Below are 17,170 nucleotides of genomic sequence, written 5' to 3'. Positions count from 1 at the left end.
CCTCGTCGGGGAGGAGTACAGAAATCAGTTTTAAGAGCCCTTTATATCGATATAAAGGGCTTCGTTGTGTGGACGGGTGCAGGGTTAAATACAGTTTAACGCTGCTAAATTCGGTATAAATATGTAGTGTAGACCAGGCCAAAAAAGTATGTGTGTTTGCTAATAGAAGGCAGGCAGCTTGTAAATGAAAATATATGGTCAGCTCCTCCACAGTCAGCTTAATTTTAGGATCAGAGGAAATAGCAGCAGTTCTGAATGGGAACAAGACAAGAAGTAGCAGCTTTAAACTGCAAAAGAGAAGAGTGAAGCTAGGCATTGGGAAGTTGGTGACCATCTGATGAAATCACAGTATAATAATTTATGCAGGGAAGTTCTTGAGGCTCCACCACTATGTATTTAAGAGAAAACCACATCTGATAAGCAAGGCAGAGAAATCCCTATATTTGTAGGGTAATGGGAAATATAAGATGGAAATGACCCAGGAAGGCCTTTCCAGACCTGAGATCTATGAATTAATGTTGGCTTTGAGTCTGTTCTCTGTCTTCCTTGGGATTAAGTACACTTTGCTCTATATGCTGTCAAGGATAACATAGTAGTAGGTTGTATGAGCCAATCATGCAGTTACTATCACTCGAACCTTTGCATCAAAGATACACTGTTAGCTTACGGATGTCTTGGTTTAAGGTTAAAAGTGATCTTTAAAAGTGTATGAAACCTCTCCTTTCTCCCATGTTGAAACAGCAGCTTTCGAAAGAGTTATGCAGTATAAGGTTGTTGCATTTGATTGACACATTACTACAGCAAGAGTGGATCCCTGACAATTTACAATAATATTCAGAAATCAAAAACTTCTAACCAGAGGCACAAGAAGGGAGAAAGGCTCCTTGTGTCCTCTCCTCCTTTCCCTTTTGCACTTCTGGAAAAGCAACGCATAATCTGGCTAAAGCTTCTTAAAAAAGAAACTAGCCCATTTGGAGAAAATAAACAGACTGTCAAATCGTTCAGCATAATGGTGACTCTGTGTGTGTGCGTGCGTGTGTATGTGTGTGTGTTTGTCTGACTTTCTCTCTCTCATGTGGAGAAAGGACATGGGCACTTTAGAGAAAAAATTCATTATGGAAAAACCAGTTCAATTGACTTTGGAAACTGATAAAGATTTCTCAACCAACCTATTTGCATGGCCAGAGTCCTAGGGGACCCTGCAACAGAGTACAGATGTAACTTGCTACCTATCCAAGCGTAGAGAAACTGGGAACATTTCAAATTAAACAGGAAACTATGACTAAGCTTGGTTTCCTGACAGTCACAAAGACATGTCTTTATTTAAACTCAAAATGGGTCAGACAAATGGAAAATTTATACTGAGCAGTAGACCTTTCCCTTTCTGCAACTCCTATGTCTAACATTCAAATTCACATACAGATTACTCACTAAAATTCTTTCAAGAATGGGTGATATTTTCTGTGACTTCAATCACTAACCCTTGGATGAGTTATCCAAACCACACACTGAATATCAAACTCTTATGTGCCATTAATTTTCTTCCACTGCACATTGCTCCCAAAGCAGCATTTGAAGAATCTATTCTTTTTACATGCTATGGCAAAAAGCTGGTCAATATTAGACCTGGCTGAATAATTTGTAATACATAATTTATTAGATTAATATTCCTCAGCATCTTGGCTGATAAAGAGTTAGCTACTAAATGAAGGCAGCTACTAACCCAGCACTTAGGAGTTTAGAAATAGTTTCTGGGGTGAATAATTGATATTATAAATTACAAATTCTCTTCCTCTAAATATGTTGCATGAAGTCAGCTGTTTTGGCAAACATTCCTGCCAATAAACATATTTGTTAGAATATTTATGGAAAGTAACCACAAAGGGGCTCAGTATAGTTGTACCAAATTCATAATAAAATGTGGACACATATTTGGGAATGTTTATTTGCAGTATTTGCCCAGCAATAAGCTCTATAGCTGAAAGGAGAAAAAAAGTTCAAAAGCAAATTTTGATTCAGCCATGTTCGAAACACTTTCCTATTTCACTTACTGGAACATTAGAGCATTTATCTGTACTAACCTGTTAATTAATTTTTATCTTGACTATTTACTGAAAAAGAATTTTGAATTGTATGTTTGATCAGTTCAATTTACGGTGTGTTGATTAGCTACATAAATCACATAGCATTGTTCTGTTCCCTGATTGTAAACTACAAATATTATTTGTATTTATTTGTATTGTAAATCCCACTATACTAGGCCCCCATTGTACTAAATGCTGTAATAACACAAATAAAGACAGAGTCCCTGTCCCAAGGAGCCTTCAATCAACTATGGGATTTGAAATTCATGCTGTGTCAGATAATTAGGCTTGTTACTGGAGACATAACATGCATTACATTTGGAATTCAAATGTTCTACACACCAGAATCACTGGAAAATTGGAATTAACTGGAATTATGAATGATTTTGGAAGAATTCTATGACCCATCTTTTGGAATCTAGTAATAACTTTCATCAGAAATTAAGAAAGCCGGCTACAAATAAAGGAATATCCTAGCTTCTTCCCCCTTCCTCCTGCAGAATTAGAAACTTAGTTTTATTCAACCCAGAATGTAATTTCTCTCCTAAATAGAAGGTGTATTCCCTGTTTTATTGAGACAATGGAAGAGAATAAGCTTTAAGTGATGCTGCATCTATCTCTGCTAATCAAATATTTTCCAGTCTCTGGCTGGCACCAAACTTTCCCATTAAATCAGCACAAAATATTCAACAGTGCTTACATCTGTCTACAAACATAGGGTCGATTTTGCTTTAATTGAACTAAATGGGAATTTTGCCATTTACTGCATTAGAAGGAGGATCCCGTCTTTAGAGGGCAAATACAAATTAAGGGACAGACCCTGCAATGTGTTGAGCACCCCAGTGCTTAATTTGTGCCAGGGCTTGCCAAGGCTGAGCCCTGGCACCTCTGGCTCTGTTGTGTCAGATATGAAAGTGAAAAAAAATTGTTTAAGCCCCAGCACCTCTTTCATAACAAATTAAACACTGGAGCACCCTGAACTCCTCCTGAAGCTGAAGTGAATTTGAGAGGATTCAGCACCTAGCAAAAATGCTTAAAACCTTTTCTACAGCACAGAACTATATGGGCATGCAGTATTTGGGCAGCTGCACAGACAGGCAGTTGCACAATGGAAAAATGTGCAAAGGCTGAATTGCGTACACTATGTACTCAGTTTGGGCAAAGTGCCCCAGAGTCATTTTTGGAAACTTCTCCTATATACTTTAAAACCATGGGAAAAAATATGGGATTTCTTTAATAGCATAGAGGTCTCGGGGTTCCCTTGGAAAATACATACAATGGCTACCTATCCTGGATCTAGTTGCTAGGAAACCAAACAAATAGAAAGTTCAAAAAACATATATTTGGTGGCCTTTTTTCTTTTGGCTGAAATCTTAGTAATCACTGAAGATTGTACAAGGGAAGATTTATAAAGGTCTTTGCATATTACTGCACATGACTGGTTAGAAGATGGTATTCATTAATAAGAGAAGAATTTGTACTTTCATAATCACACTTGAATTTGGGAATTAGTAATCTACAAAAATCTATTTGCAAGATTTTTCAGATGTATTCACTGGTAAATTTTAGCCAGACACTTAAAAACTTACACCACCACACTTAAACTGAATTAGCAGTGTGCATGTAAAATCTGAGTTAAGAATATGAATAGTATCAGAGTTTGTTTGTTGTTTGTTTCAGTTAGTTTCAACTGATTCTAATGATAAGGAACATTGTACATGAAATTTGCTGTGAGATACATATCCAAAAACACCATTACACTAAGGATAATTTGGATTTGATCCTGAAACTTTTACTCACACAAGCGTATTTTAATCACACAAGTTCCACTGAAGAAAACTGGACAACTCATGTGAGTAGGGGCTACTTATGAGAGCCATTTCTGATATTCTACTCTCACACTTTCACATCTTTATAAACATTATTTTACTGATCTCCTCAGTTTTGGTTATTTTCCTTCATACGCTCCAGGCTGAATATCAAATCACTAAAAGATTATCAAGACCAAGATTTTCATTTTTCATCCAACATTTAGACAGGTAAATAAATGTCTGATGTTCAGTGATATTGATCATCCACTATTCCCATTGGAAGCTGTGAGTGTTAAGCGCTTCAAAAAATCAGGCCACTTTTATTTAGGTACCAAATGAGATTTTAGTTAGCTAATGTTAAGTACTTATTTAGAAAATGTTGGCCTTCATTCAGGTATATCACTTTATGCAGTATTTTCAAAGTGCTGTACAAACATTAATGCCTTAATCTTCATAGCCTGCATGGGGTTAGTATGTAAGTATTGCATACTCTTTACAAAGGCAGCAAACCTACTTTTTCGTAAGTGGCCTCTAATTTTGGGGGGCCCCTTTTTGGAGGCCAAATCAAGACACATAGGGCCTGATTTTAAGACTTGCTGAGCAGCACTTATAGATCCAATTGACCATACAGCACCTCTGAAAATCAGGCCCAAAGTGTCTCAAGTTTGGCCCCATATAAAGAAGGCACCAAAGTTAATGGGCACTTTTAAAATGTCAGCCCTCAGTGACTTGTCTCAGGCTACACAGCAAGTCAATGTGAGAGTAAGGCCACGTCTACACTACGGGATAATATCGAATTAGCTAAAATCGGTTTCATAAAACTGATGTTATAAATTCGATTTCACGCGGCCACACTAGGCACAGTAATTCGGCGTTGTGCGTCCATGGTCGAAGGCTAGCATCGATTTTTGAAGCGTTGCATTGTGGGTAGCTATTCCGTAGCTATCCCATAGTTCCTGCAGTCTCCCCCGCCCTTTGGAATTCTGGGTTGAATCATTGTCGCGGGTGGTTCTGGGTAAATGTCGTCAGTCATTCCTTGCTCCGGGAAAACAACAGGCCAAAAAGTATGTGTTGTTTGCTAATAGAAGGCAGGCAGCTGTAAATGAAAATATATGGTCAGCTCCTCCACAGTCAGCTTAATTTTAGGATCAGAAGAATAGCAGCAGTTCTGAATGGGAACAAGACAAGAAGTAGCAGCTTTAAACTGCAAAAGAAGAAGTGAAGCTAGGCATTGGGAAGTTGGTGACCATGATGAAATCACAGTATAATAATTTAGTCAGGGAAGTTCTGAGGCTCCACCACTATGTATTAGAGAAAACCACATCTGATAAGCAAGGCAGAGAAATCCTTATATTTGTAGGGTAAGTGGAAATATAAGATGGAAATGACCCAGGAAGGCCTTTCCAGACCTGAGATCTATGATTAATGTTGGCTTTGAGTCTGTTCTCTGTCTTCCTGGGATTAAGTACACTTTGCTCTATATGGCTGTCAAGATAACATAGTAGTAGGTTGTATGAGCCAATCATGCAGTACTATCACTCGAACCTTTGCATCAAAAGATACACTGTTAGCTTACGGATGTCTTGGTTAAGGTTAAAAGTGATCTTTAAAGTGTATGAAACCTCTCCTTTCTCCATGTTGAAACGACAGCTTTCGAAAGAGTTATGCAGTATAAGGTGTTGCATTTGATTGTACACATTACTACAGCAAAAGTGGATCCCATGACAATTTACAATAATATCAGAAATCAAAACTTCTAACCAGAGGCACAAAGGGAGAAAGGCTCCTTGTGTCCTCTCCTCCTTTCCCTTTGCACTTCTGGAAAGCAACGCATAATCTGCTAAAGCTTCTTAAAAAAGAACACAGCCACTGGAGAAAATAAACAGACTCGTCAAATCGTTCGCATAATGGTGACTCTGTGTGTGTGCGTGCGTGGTATGTGTGTGTGTTTGTCTGGACTCTCTCTCTCATGTGGAGAAAAGGACATGGGCACTTTAAGAAAAAATTCATTATGGAAAACCAGTTCAATTGACTTTGAAACTGATAAAGATTTCTCAACCAACCTATTTGCATGGCGCAAGTCCTAGGGGACCTGCAACAGAGTACAGATGTAACTTGCTACCTATCCAGCGTAGAGAAACTGGGAACATTTCAAATTAAACAGGAAACTATGACTAGCTTGGTTCCTGACAGTCACAAAGACATGTCTTTATTTAAACTCAAAATGGGTCAGCAACATGAAATTGAAAATAATACTGAGCAGTAGACTTTCCCTTTGCAACTCCTATGTCTAAACATTCAAATTCCACATTACAGATTACTCACTAAAATTCTTTCAAGAATGGGGATTATTTTCTGGTGACTTCATCACTAACCTTGGATGAGTTAATCCAAACCACACACTGAATATCAAACTCTATGTGCAATTAATTTTCTTCCACTGCACATTGCTCCAAAGCAGCATTTGAAGAATCATTCTTTTTACATGCTAGGCAAAAAGCTGGTCAATATTAGACTGGCTGAATATTTGTAATACATAATTATTAGATTAATATTGCCTCAGCATCTTGGCTGATAAAGAGTTAGCTACTAAATGAAGGCAGCTACTACCCAGCACTTAGGAGTTTAGAAATAGTTTCTGGGTGAATAATTGATATTATAAATTACAAATTCTCTTCCTCTAAATATGTTGCATGGAAAGTCAGCTGTTTTGGCAAACATTCCTGCCAATAAAATATTTGTTAGAATATTTATGGAAAGTAACCACAAAGGGGCTCAGAATAGTTGTACCAAATTCATAATAAATGTGGACACACATATTTGGAATGTTTATTTGCATATTTGCCCAGCAATAAGCTCTATAGCTGAAAGGAGAAAAAAGTTCAAAAGCAAATTTTGATTCAGCCATGTTCGAAACACTTTCTATTTCACTACTTGGAACATAGAGCATTTATCTGTACTAACCTTTTAATTAATTTTATCTGATATTTACTGAAAAAGAATTTTGAATTGTATGTTTGATCAGTTCAATTACGGTGTTTGATTAGCTACATAAATCACATAGCATTGTTCTGTTCCTGATGTAAACTACAAATATAGTTGTATTTATTTGATTGTAAATCCCACTTTCATAGGCCGCCCATTGTACTAAATGCTGTAATAACACAAATAAAGACAGAGTCCCTGTCCCAAGGAGCCTTCAATCAACTATGGATTTGAAATTCATGCTGTGTGCAGATAATTAGGCTTGTTACTGGAGACATAACATCATTACATTTGGAATTCAAATGTTCTACACACCAGAATCACTGGAAAATGGAATTAGCCACCCGTGCTGATCAGAGCTCCACGCTGGGCAAACAGGAAATGTAATTCAAAAGTTCGCGGGGCTTTTCCTGTTTACCTGCCCGCTGCATCCAAGTTCAGATTGCTGTCCAGAGCGGTCAGTGGTGCACTGTGGGATACCGCCCGGAGGCCAATAACGTCGATTTCCATCCACACTAACCCTAATCCGATATGTTTATGTCGATTTTAGCGCTACTCCTCTTGTCTGGGAGGAGTACAGAAATCGATATAAAGTGCTCTTTATATCGATATAAAGAGCCTTGTAGTGTGGACGGGTACAGCATTAAATCGATTTAACGCTGTTAAAATTGATTTAAACGCGTAATGTAGACCAGGCCTTAGGACTAGAACACAGAAATTCCTGGTTCTCGGCACCATGCCTGTGTGGCTAGACAGAATTCTCTCAAGCAACCTGTCAATCTGCAAACAGTTACAGGGACTAGCTACTGCAACCTCATGCAGTGACTGTTTCTGCTATGCTTCACCGCAAGGCTAACAGTCTTTTCACTTTCTTTTAACATAAACACTTAAAATATGTAGTAATTATTTAGGTTTTTTAACTGTTGTCTTCTGCTAGGTAAAAATATAGAAATAAAATAATGTCATTTTCTTTACCTAAGAGCCATGATTCAAATATGCCTCTCTATGCCCCAGCCAGCCATCAGGGCTCCCCTGTGAAATCCAGCAGAGGGAAGAGGCTAGCAAGGCACAACCCTTTCTAACTCTATTACTCTGTTCTCAACAGTATGTGGTGCCTATATTTAAAGGAGAAAGGATTACGTACGTCAGGCAGAATTGAAAGGCAGAACAGACGAAGTCTGGCTATGCTGTAGGGACCAAATCAATTTCACTTGTCAGGTTCATTCAAAACCCTGCCGTTGAATTACTAATTCTTTTAAGAAAAAGCAGTAATGCACATTGCAAAGCAGCTGACTGTCTTACGAACATTGCTTAATAACTTAGCTGGAATGCATAGGGAACATATGTCTTCTCACAGAGACAGTTGCCCTTGGTGTAATTTAGCACTGACAGACCTTTGGCCTCCCAACTCTTTTTTCTTTGTAGAGCAGTAATTTAATCAGCGGACCATCCCCACAACACCCACGGTGTTACCAAGTGTTGTCTCTTTCTTCAAGAGCACACTGTAGGAGCAAAAATGAACTTTGCATGTGTCGAGCTTCCTAGAAAACAGCAGAATTGGAATGAACAGTTTGCAGCATCAAGCTTTCTCATTGGGAATAAGCCCCTCTAAGAGTCTAAGTGCTTGATTACAGGAGTAAACTGAACCAATGTAACTAAATTTATATTACATCAATTAAATCCCTTGTACGGACATGTATTTCAGATTAAGAATGGTATATCAATTCCGCTGCAATTGAATCCTTTGTACTAAAGTTTACTGCTTAAGCTAAATTGTTATAAGTCACTTTTAAGACAGAATAATAATCCCCACGCAAGGAAGCTGCACTGATTTAACCAGATCAGTTTCTAAAGCAATATAGTTAAATCGGTACAAATTTCTGGTACGGAGGCAGCATTAAAACTGATCAGTTTCCATTTGGCAATTTATATTCTGCTCTGAAGAGGGAAGACCCAAAAGATTAGTTTAAATGTTTTGTGCCCCTTGGTGATAGAAGTGGGCTTAATGAGTCAGTCAGCAACAGGGAAAATGTCTGGTTATTTGCGGTCATTGCACAGCTTCAAACAAAGGTGCTGGAAAGGGAGCGTTGAGAGGAGTGTCAGTGTGAAGTTGTACAAACACATGGCTGCAAATCTAAGTACATCCCTCTCAGCAACATGGCACATAAGCCTCAGAGATATCTAGCATGCACACACTGTAGCCACCAGTTTAAGAAGTTTGGCCAACAGAATACAGGACTTTCCACTCCAAAACACTGGTCTATACCACAAAAAGAGACACATAAGCCCAATCTCTCTCCTACACTGATCTGCTCATCTTAGTAGTGGCCTAGATTACTGATACCTGACTCACAATCCACATCTACTCCAGTTCCAACCCTGGAATAGATTAGGCCATGCTCCTTCCCATCCCTGACATGCCCTTACACTGGATGGAGGGTAAGGAAACAGTTGACACAGGAGCCATCTATATTGGCTACATGTTGGCTGAGAGCTCCCTGGTCCCTTTGCCACACCCAAAGGGGATGGAACAGGGCGAGAAGCTAGCCCATAATTTCAGACACTCAAGCAGCTGTGATTCTATACAGCAGAGGGCAGCGGTACATGCACATGTTACTAACCACTGCTAATACATTTATATTACAATATATGATGGAACCATGGCTAAATGGGGAACATTTATTGTTTATATATGACGGGGGAAGGGGTTACAAAAGACAGGAGAAAATGGGTTGAAAATCAGTGCAAGAGGCATTTGCTCCAGAATCAGCAAGCTGGCACGAACATCACATTGTGAAGTCCAGCTCCAGGTGTGAAACTCCCCAGGATCGGAGGACATTCAGATTCAGCGTTCTGGTTCAGCTCTCTCTTACAGAGCTGCACTCGGGCCAGGAAGTTCAGATCCAAACCTCCCCAAAATCTGTGGGGCTTCAGGCCCAGATCTGTGCATACGAGTTAAAATGAGAGTTTGCTGACACAGAAAGTAATGTACAACAAGGGAGGAATGTGGAGGAGGCCGGGGAGAGCTAGGTCTGAGTTTGTAGAGTTCAGGGCTGCGAAGAGGGAGAAAGGGGGAACTATGCACCAGGCAGGTTTTTCAGAGTTTTAGCAAAGAAAGTTAAACAAAAACCATGGCTACTGTATGGGGGCTGATGTCATCTCTTTCTGCACACAAAAGGCTCCACTTTTTCTTCCTTTGTGTAGCTCCAGGATGACATCACCTCCTAATCATAAGAACATACCCTTGTGCTGTAGCATTTCCCCTGCTGTGTCAAGCCGAAGGTCTCACTCCTTTCGCATATGTCACCCTTTTCCCAAAAACACTCCTTGACCTCCTTTGAATTCTTAACTCGACTGTCTAGTCAAAGAGAGCTCTCTGGGAGCCAACAAATGACAGCAGTCTGCAGCAGTGCTGGGGCCTCCGCAGCAGATTTTAGCTGCTTTACAATGCTGCCAAAGCTGAATAGTGTGAACTGATTAGGCAGACAGGGCAACTATGGCTATTTAATTATTTCCAAGGTCAGATCCTCTTTGATGGGATGTACAGAGGCATAAGATTCAATCTTGTTATAGTGAATATTGCTGTTAAATGGCCACAGTGATAAAGTTGCAGTTTTAGCTTCACTTCCTAAGAAAATGCAAACATAACTTGCGTGAACATAGTGATTAGCAGATTGGTTTATTAACGGGTATGCATGTTTGGCGAGTTAATTAAGCGTGTGGCAGCATCTGCTGCATGTGGGTGCAGGGCAGGGCAGGGCAGGGCAGATGCAGCATCCTGAACACAGCACAGCCAATGCCATTTCACAGAGAGAAAGCAGTTGGGAGAGGACTGAATTGAATTTACTACTCATAGAAGGAACTAAATGTCAGGAAAGGAAGCTAGAGAGCTGCTGGAATTGAATTCCCAAGTGCATACACCCTGAACTTCAGGGTTTGAAATCCAGGCCAGATTCAGGCCTGAAAGTTGTAGTGCTTGGCTCATCTCTAATGAACACTAAGACCTCTCTTCACAGAAGATCTTCAGCACAGGGAAGGGGTTCCCAGACTTTTGTACTAGTGACCCCTTTCACACAGCAAGCCTCTGATTGCGACCCTCCCTCATGCATTAAAAACATTTTTTTTATATATTTAGCACCATTATAAATGCTGGAGGCAAAGCAGAGTTTTGGGTGAAGGGTGACAGCTCGCGACCCCCCATGTAATAACCTCATCACCCCCTGAGGGGTCCCGACCCCCAGTTCGAGAACCCCTGGCATAGGGGAAGTCACACAAACTTTCCCACATTGCTCTGCACATGCAGCTCACCTTTGTTCCAAAGGAACTACCTCTAGCTGAGAGGGGCCAGTTCACTTACCTTGTGCACTCAATCCATGGGCCCTATAATTAATTAGTTTGGCAATAAGGCAGATCCTTTCATATGTGTGTGCATGCAAACATTAAGTATTAAATCCATTATTAAGTTGGAGGGAAAAGTGATGATTTCCTACCTATATCTGGTTTATTTCTAGTAATGTGCAATTAGCTGAAGTAAGCTTGGATCATATTATACTGTAGAGAAGAAGGAATTATCCATTATAAAGTGACTGAGAAATTCTGGGTATCTTACCATTTACATGCCACAGCATCTGGAACCCCTGTTTAGAGGCTAGTCCATCAGAGTAAAACACAACATGAAGGCTGGTGCCTGTGGTATTCCCGGGAATGGGAATAGTGTTTCCACAGAAAGTGCTTATCAGGTTGGATTGGGCATTTGGTCCATCATAGAGCTGAAATGAAACAAGAAGAATCCTAGTGTAGTAAAAGCAGCTTCCTGATTCCGAGGAATTATGATAGACTTCTAAAGAAAGAACAATGAGACACAGTGTACATGCTACTTTACGCTATCAAAATGTGCTAGGAGGAGCACAGCTAGAGTTGGATGAAATGCTAACCCGTATTTAGCGCTGCTAAATTCAAATGGTTGTCTTGTACCGTAGGAATATCACCAGCCTTATTGCTTTTCAATGTGAGTGGAGGGAATGGATCTTTATATTCTTCACCTCCAACAATCCCTCCCCCCCACACAACACAAAAAGGAAATGCACAACACACATTTTTAAATCATTCCCTCTCCAAACCCCTTCCCCCTCACAAAAAGAAATATTCCTAGGTTGAGAATTTTAAAATTAGAAGCCTAAAATTAGGCTCCTAAATCCATATTTAAACAAGTACCTGAATAAGTGACTTTATTGACAGCTGCTAGGTGCTCAGCACTTTTGAAAACTCAGCCATTTATTTAGGTCCCCCAGTATGGGGTCTGACCTTAGCCCCCTAGTTTTGAAAATGTTTGGCCTAAAAATTCTCTGAATCAGTGGTTTTCAACCTGCACCCCAATCAGCACACAGCTGCAGCCCAAGTGGCATCCTCAGGGCCATCCAGGCAGTATATATACTGTGCGGATGCAGCCCGCATAACACATAGAGAGCTGCATATGCAGTCCACAATGGTAAATAGGTTAAGAACCACTGCTCTGAATATGCACTGCCATTCTTGATCAAATGGCCAAATGCTAATATTGCCCATCAGAGATAAGGTGTCTTATCTATAGCAAACCTGAAAAAAAAAAGGAGGGGACAGATCTTTCCATCTTAGCCAAATTCTGTTCCATTTGTAACAACAGACATAGGTTGCCAATTACTGTCATGTTGTTTGTTTGTTTCTCAAGCCTACAGTTATTACAATCACTCTCAAAGTTTGGAGCAACGACCTTGTAATTCTTTATCACTTTGCCCTGGTTTAGTAATCATCTGATTTTCTGACTCATAAGACATATCTTTTCAAGACAGTCCAGTAAATAGTTGGCATAGAAATCTTATTTGGACATCCTCATCACTGAGTCTCTGGCATGTTCCTTTTTAGAATTTCAACAGAAACCTCTCTCTGTTTTGAGCTGACTACTGTAACATTCTCTCTCCGCAGGCTGCAAAGACCCAAAGGGATGATCTCTAGGGAGCCAGCCAAAATTTCTAATTTCAGAAGCTCTTCTCTGGACACCTGAAAGTCCATTGGGTGGAGCTGTGCTACACTGTACACTCCCACGGTAATATGAAAGGCGCTAATAAACCACGCTGGTTGTAAGCTTTTGCAGAGTCACATATGATAAAATATTTCAATGAAGTGCTTTGCCCATGCTGTGCAAAGACTAGGATTTTCAGAAAACCCTGCAGTGACTTAACACATTTACAGGCTTGAGGGGCAAGAAGTCCACTCAGATATACTTTCAAACCCTTAAGGGACAAATCAAGAGCAGCTGTCTTCTCGAAAAGATTTGCTGTAGTTCAACCGGAAGCTCTGGGCCTGTTGCAAGAACTACTGCGTGTAATTCTATGGCCTGTATTACACAAGACATCACACTAGATGATCACAGTGATCACTTCTGGCCTTAAAGTCCGTGAACCTATGAATCCTCAAAACATTACAAGTAAATTACAACAGGAGGCCTAATAGTCCTGATTATCCTTTTCTCTGAAACTTCCAAAGTGAGGACAGACAATTCTGAGAACTTCTTACTTCCAAACAGAAAAGCCTCTTGTAGTTCTTGCAAAAAAACTTTGTTTATTTGTGTTTGGTGCAAGGGCACAGAAGTTTGGTTAATGTCATCCTCATCGGACAAGTTGCCACATTTAACATCTGTCAAAATTTTTTGCAACAACTGTGTAACTGACCTACATGTAGATAAAATGAAGATGAGATGCACTGGACACCAAATCACAGCTGGGACATTCTTTGTCTCTACTTCATCAAAGGTAAATGAAGTCACATCCAATTAGATTTTCCATATGAATTAGAATGGTTGGTTCTTTTAAAAACATTACTTCCTAGAATAGCCTCTTAAAATAAGCATCATCCCACCCCACCCAAGTTCCTGCGTCTGAAAACTCTGAACAGAAAAATCTGAATAGGAAAATGTAGATCAGTGTAGAAACTTAAGTATTCTGTACTTTTAAATGGAAAGCCAAAATGCACTAAAAATGCAAATTAAACAATTCAACTCTAGGTTCAATGTTAAAAAATAAAAGCCTATAAAAGTTACCGACTGAAACATTCGATAGCAACACTCAAACTGAAATGAAAAACAAGTCTCATGGATCTTTTCTAAGTTTGATTTCATCAAGTGGGAGTTAGTTTTACCCAAGCAGATAGCTAACATCACATACCTATGTAATTCCCCTGAAAACAAACAGTCAGTTTTTCAGTATACAAATAATGGTTACTATGGAAACCACTTAATCAGTGCTGCCTCTTGATCCTGTTTTCAGAGCAGAATATTATTCACAGGAAATTCAAATGACCAGCCAGCTGTAACTCATTGAGAGTGAGGCAGGCATACTACAGCTAGAATGACAGACTTTTTTTTTAGGCTCTCTTACCCGTATAATGAAGGGAACAGCTGTGTATTTTTCAAGAAGCATTTTGAATTTCTAAGAGCAAACTTTGCCCTTTGATATACACAAGTAATTGCCACTAAAGTTGAGTGCAAATACCCTGGGCCACGATTTGTCTCTTTGTGTCTTAACTCTGCTTTTTTTTTCACGGAGCCTCTGTTTTATCATCTGAACTACTCTCTGAACTGTTGAAAGAAGAGAGACAATTCTTGCCTAAGCCATATCAGGCAGGGTATTTCCATTGTCTGGACAGGACAACTGAAGTATGGGATAACTTATTAGAGACTCCACCACCATAATGGCACTAGGAGTTGATAACTGGACTCCTTCCAAAGTATTCATACAGGAACAAGCATACTCCCTTTCTGAGAAGATATTTGTTTTCTATTTTATTTGCTCAGAATTTTTTAGTGCTCATCCCAAGTTCTGGATGCTTCACAACAATTAAGGCAGATAATACAACATGCAAAAAATGGATCCATCTAAAGACACTGAGTTCTAATCACCAAAAAGCCAGTTCCCTCACAACAATAATTTACTAAAAGATCCTCCATGTTCCAGCTCATCACCATGTCTCCCACCCAAGTCCCCTATGGGAAAAAGATGGTGAGGTTTGCAGAGTGCCCAGACAGGTAACAGATCTAAGCTCTAGAGAATTAACAAGGGAATGAATTCCAAAACCAAGGTCACTCATGGAAAACTTCTTTTTAGCATCCCTAAAAGTGGATGCATATGCCCCACCATTCTCTAAGAAAGGAACCAGGCAGCGGGCCTGTACTGCCCTGAAGAAGTTACTAAACCTGCCTGCTGGAAAGAGAGACTCAGTGTGGCATGGATATAAAGAAGAAGGTGTGATATGCTGGAGACAGACTCCTGAGAGAAGGCCCAAGTGTTCTTTCTCTCCTCATAGCCTGGGGAAGACACTGGCTCAAGGTACTCCTTGACCAAATCCATTCCAGGAAGATGTGACAGCGTGGTCCAGTGGATGCGGTACTGAAAGAGGATATGGGAGCTTTATTCCCAGCTCTGCCTCTGACCTGCAAGGTGATCTTGGGCAAGTCTTTGTGCCTGTAGGTGCTGCTACAACTTGCTGCTACTACTATTAATAGTAAGCAAGGAGAAGCTGGTAAACTGACTGCCTTGCTTATGCAGAAGAGCAAGATGATTCCCCAGAAGCATTACATTAAAAACTGTGTTTTTTTCCTCTTTTCCTTCTTCCCCAGGTTGAGGGAACCGTGGCTGAAGCAAGCCTTCCTTGGTTTGACACTTGTTCTCTTGTTTGATCAGGCTGAGGAAGGTTTCAGTCCCGATTCTACATAGATTGGCCACGACAGAGAAATGCTCCATCTGGAGAGGCCCATGCCTTAAAAGGGCAGGAGACTTATTTTGTTTCTCTTTATTTTCCTTGTTTTTCTTTTTTGCCAGTACCCCAGGCTATGATTCCATGGAACATGCATCTTCTGTATCAGCAGGGCTTCCCGTGAAGTTACCGCAACTGCCTATAACTGTGCAGAGCAGAAGAATCTCTCAGGGACCAAGATCAAAAACCATTTAAGGCTTTACCAGTCAAAAGCAACAACTTGAATTCCACCTGGAAGGTTATTAGCACCCAATGCAGACTGACTGGAGTGCTGGTTCAGCCTGCTTCCTGTGTGAACCTCTAATGCTATGGCCACCAATATTAGCTTTTCACTTTTTACACTTTTCATCTTCACAGCACCTCATGAGGATTAATGAATTATATCACCAGATAGTCCAGATGAGGAGGAGGGATTTCAGAAGCTGAATTTGGCAACTGAACAAAACCTTTAGCTCTGAACACCACCAGAGTTTGAGATATTTGAAATCTGGTTTAAAATGTAGTAGCTTAAGCCCAAATATCAAATGTACCTACATTACTTAGCATCTCCCACTTACCTCTTTGCAGCCATCTCCTCCTAGTCTCCTCTGCTTCCTTTTCCCTCCATCCAGGATGTTAAGTTAGTCTCCCTCCCTACTTCATTTCCATCTCCATCCTTCCTTTCATGCTAAATTCTCCTACCTGCACCTCCACACTCCCCTCCTTCAAACTTCTCCTCAAAGCTCTTTTCTTATGGGACTTATAAACCCACTCCCTTTTAGTATCTATGCATAGATTCTTCCACGCAGAGGTATTACCAGCTGGGGAGTGACTGGCAGTCTCCATTCACTTTGTGCCCCATGAGCACCACAAAGAGAGCAGAGCAGGCCAGAAAATATGGTCCAAAATGGGGACAGGATTTGGGTAAATGGCTCCCCATTCTTTCTGTGTGCTTTGCATGTCACAACTGTGGGCAACCTTCCTCTGTGTCGCTGCACCTTCATTGCATATGTTTAATTAGTTAGCCATGTTCTTCTGTAGTACAGAACAATGTGAACTCATGCAACACAAGACATGTGACAAGATAATCTCTTTGGGATTTACATAACCTACGGAGTATGCAAATGTCTAGTTTTTAATAACAGAAGTGGTATCTGATAAAGGTAGTCTATGTTTTGCCTTGTTAGCTAAGCCTGCAATACTTAACCTTGTTAAAAGTATCAAGTTTGGTTAAATTTCATGTTTTACTGTGGTAAGAATTTTTAAAAAAAGAAGAAAAATGAAAAGGAGGAAGAAGAGGAAAAGAAGAAAGAGGAGGAGGAGGAATTTTCATTTCTTATTCTGCCAGCATTATCACCATTTCAAAGCAAATGAAGGTGAAAAACTGGCTACACAAGAGTTCGGTAAAACCATATTTCTCCAGTATTTCCCCAGCTTTATACTTGATGCAAGAAACTAACTGGTTCCCTTTGCAAGGCTGTATTCTGTACAGTACATTAAAAAAGTATAAAGAAATGTAAGCTG

General features: G+C 40.1%; 1 protein-coding gene across 1 annotated transcript in view; it reads right to left on the bottom strand.

Annotated features, from left to right (window-relative positions):
* The window catches only part of CUBN (cubilin), a 223,416-nt gene that overhangs the window by 127,270 nt on the left and 78,976 nt on the right, over positions 1–17,170 (bottom strand). Inside the window, 1 exon segment of the mRNA XM_075062312.1 lies at positions 11,490–11,649. Coding sequence (XP_074918413.1) covers positions 11,490–11,649 — 160 coding nt within the window.

This window comes from Chelonoidis abingdonii, chromosome 2 (assembly GCF_003597395.2).
Source record: "Chelonoidis abingdonii isolate Lonesome George chromosome 2, CheloAbing_2.0, whole genome shotgun sequence".
NCBI classification, from domain to species: Eukaryota; Metazoa; Chordata; order Testudines; family Testudinidae; genus Chelonoidis; species Chelonoidis abingdonii.
The sequence above is the reverse complement of the archived record's forward strand: the minus strand, read 5'-3'. Positions and strand labels throughout refer to the sequence as shown.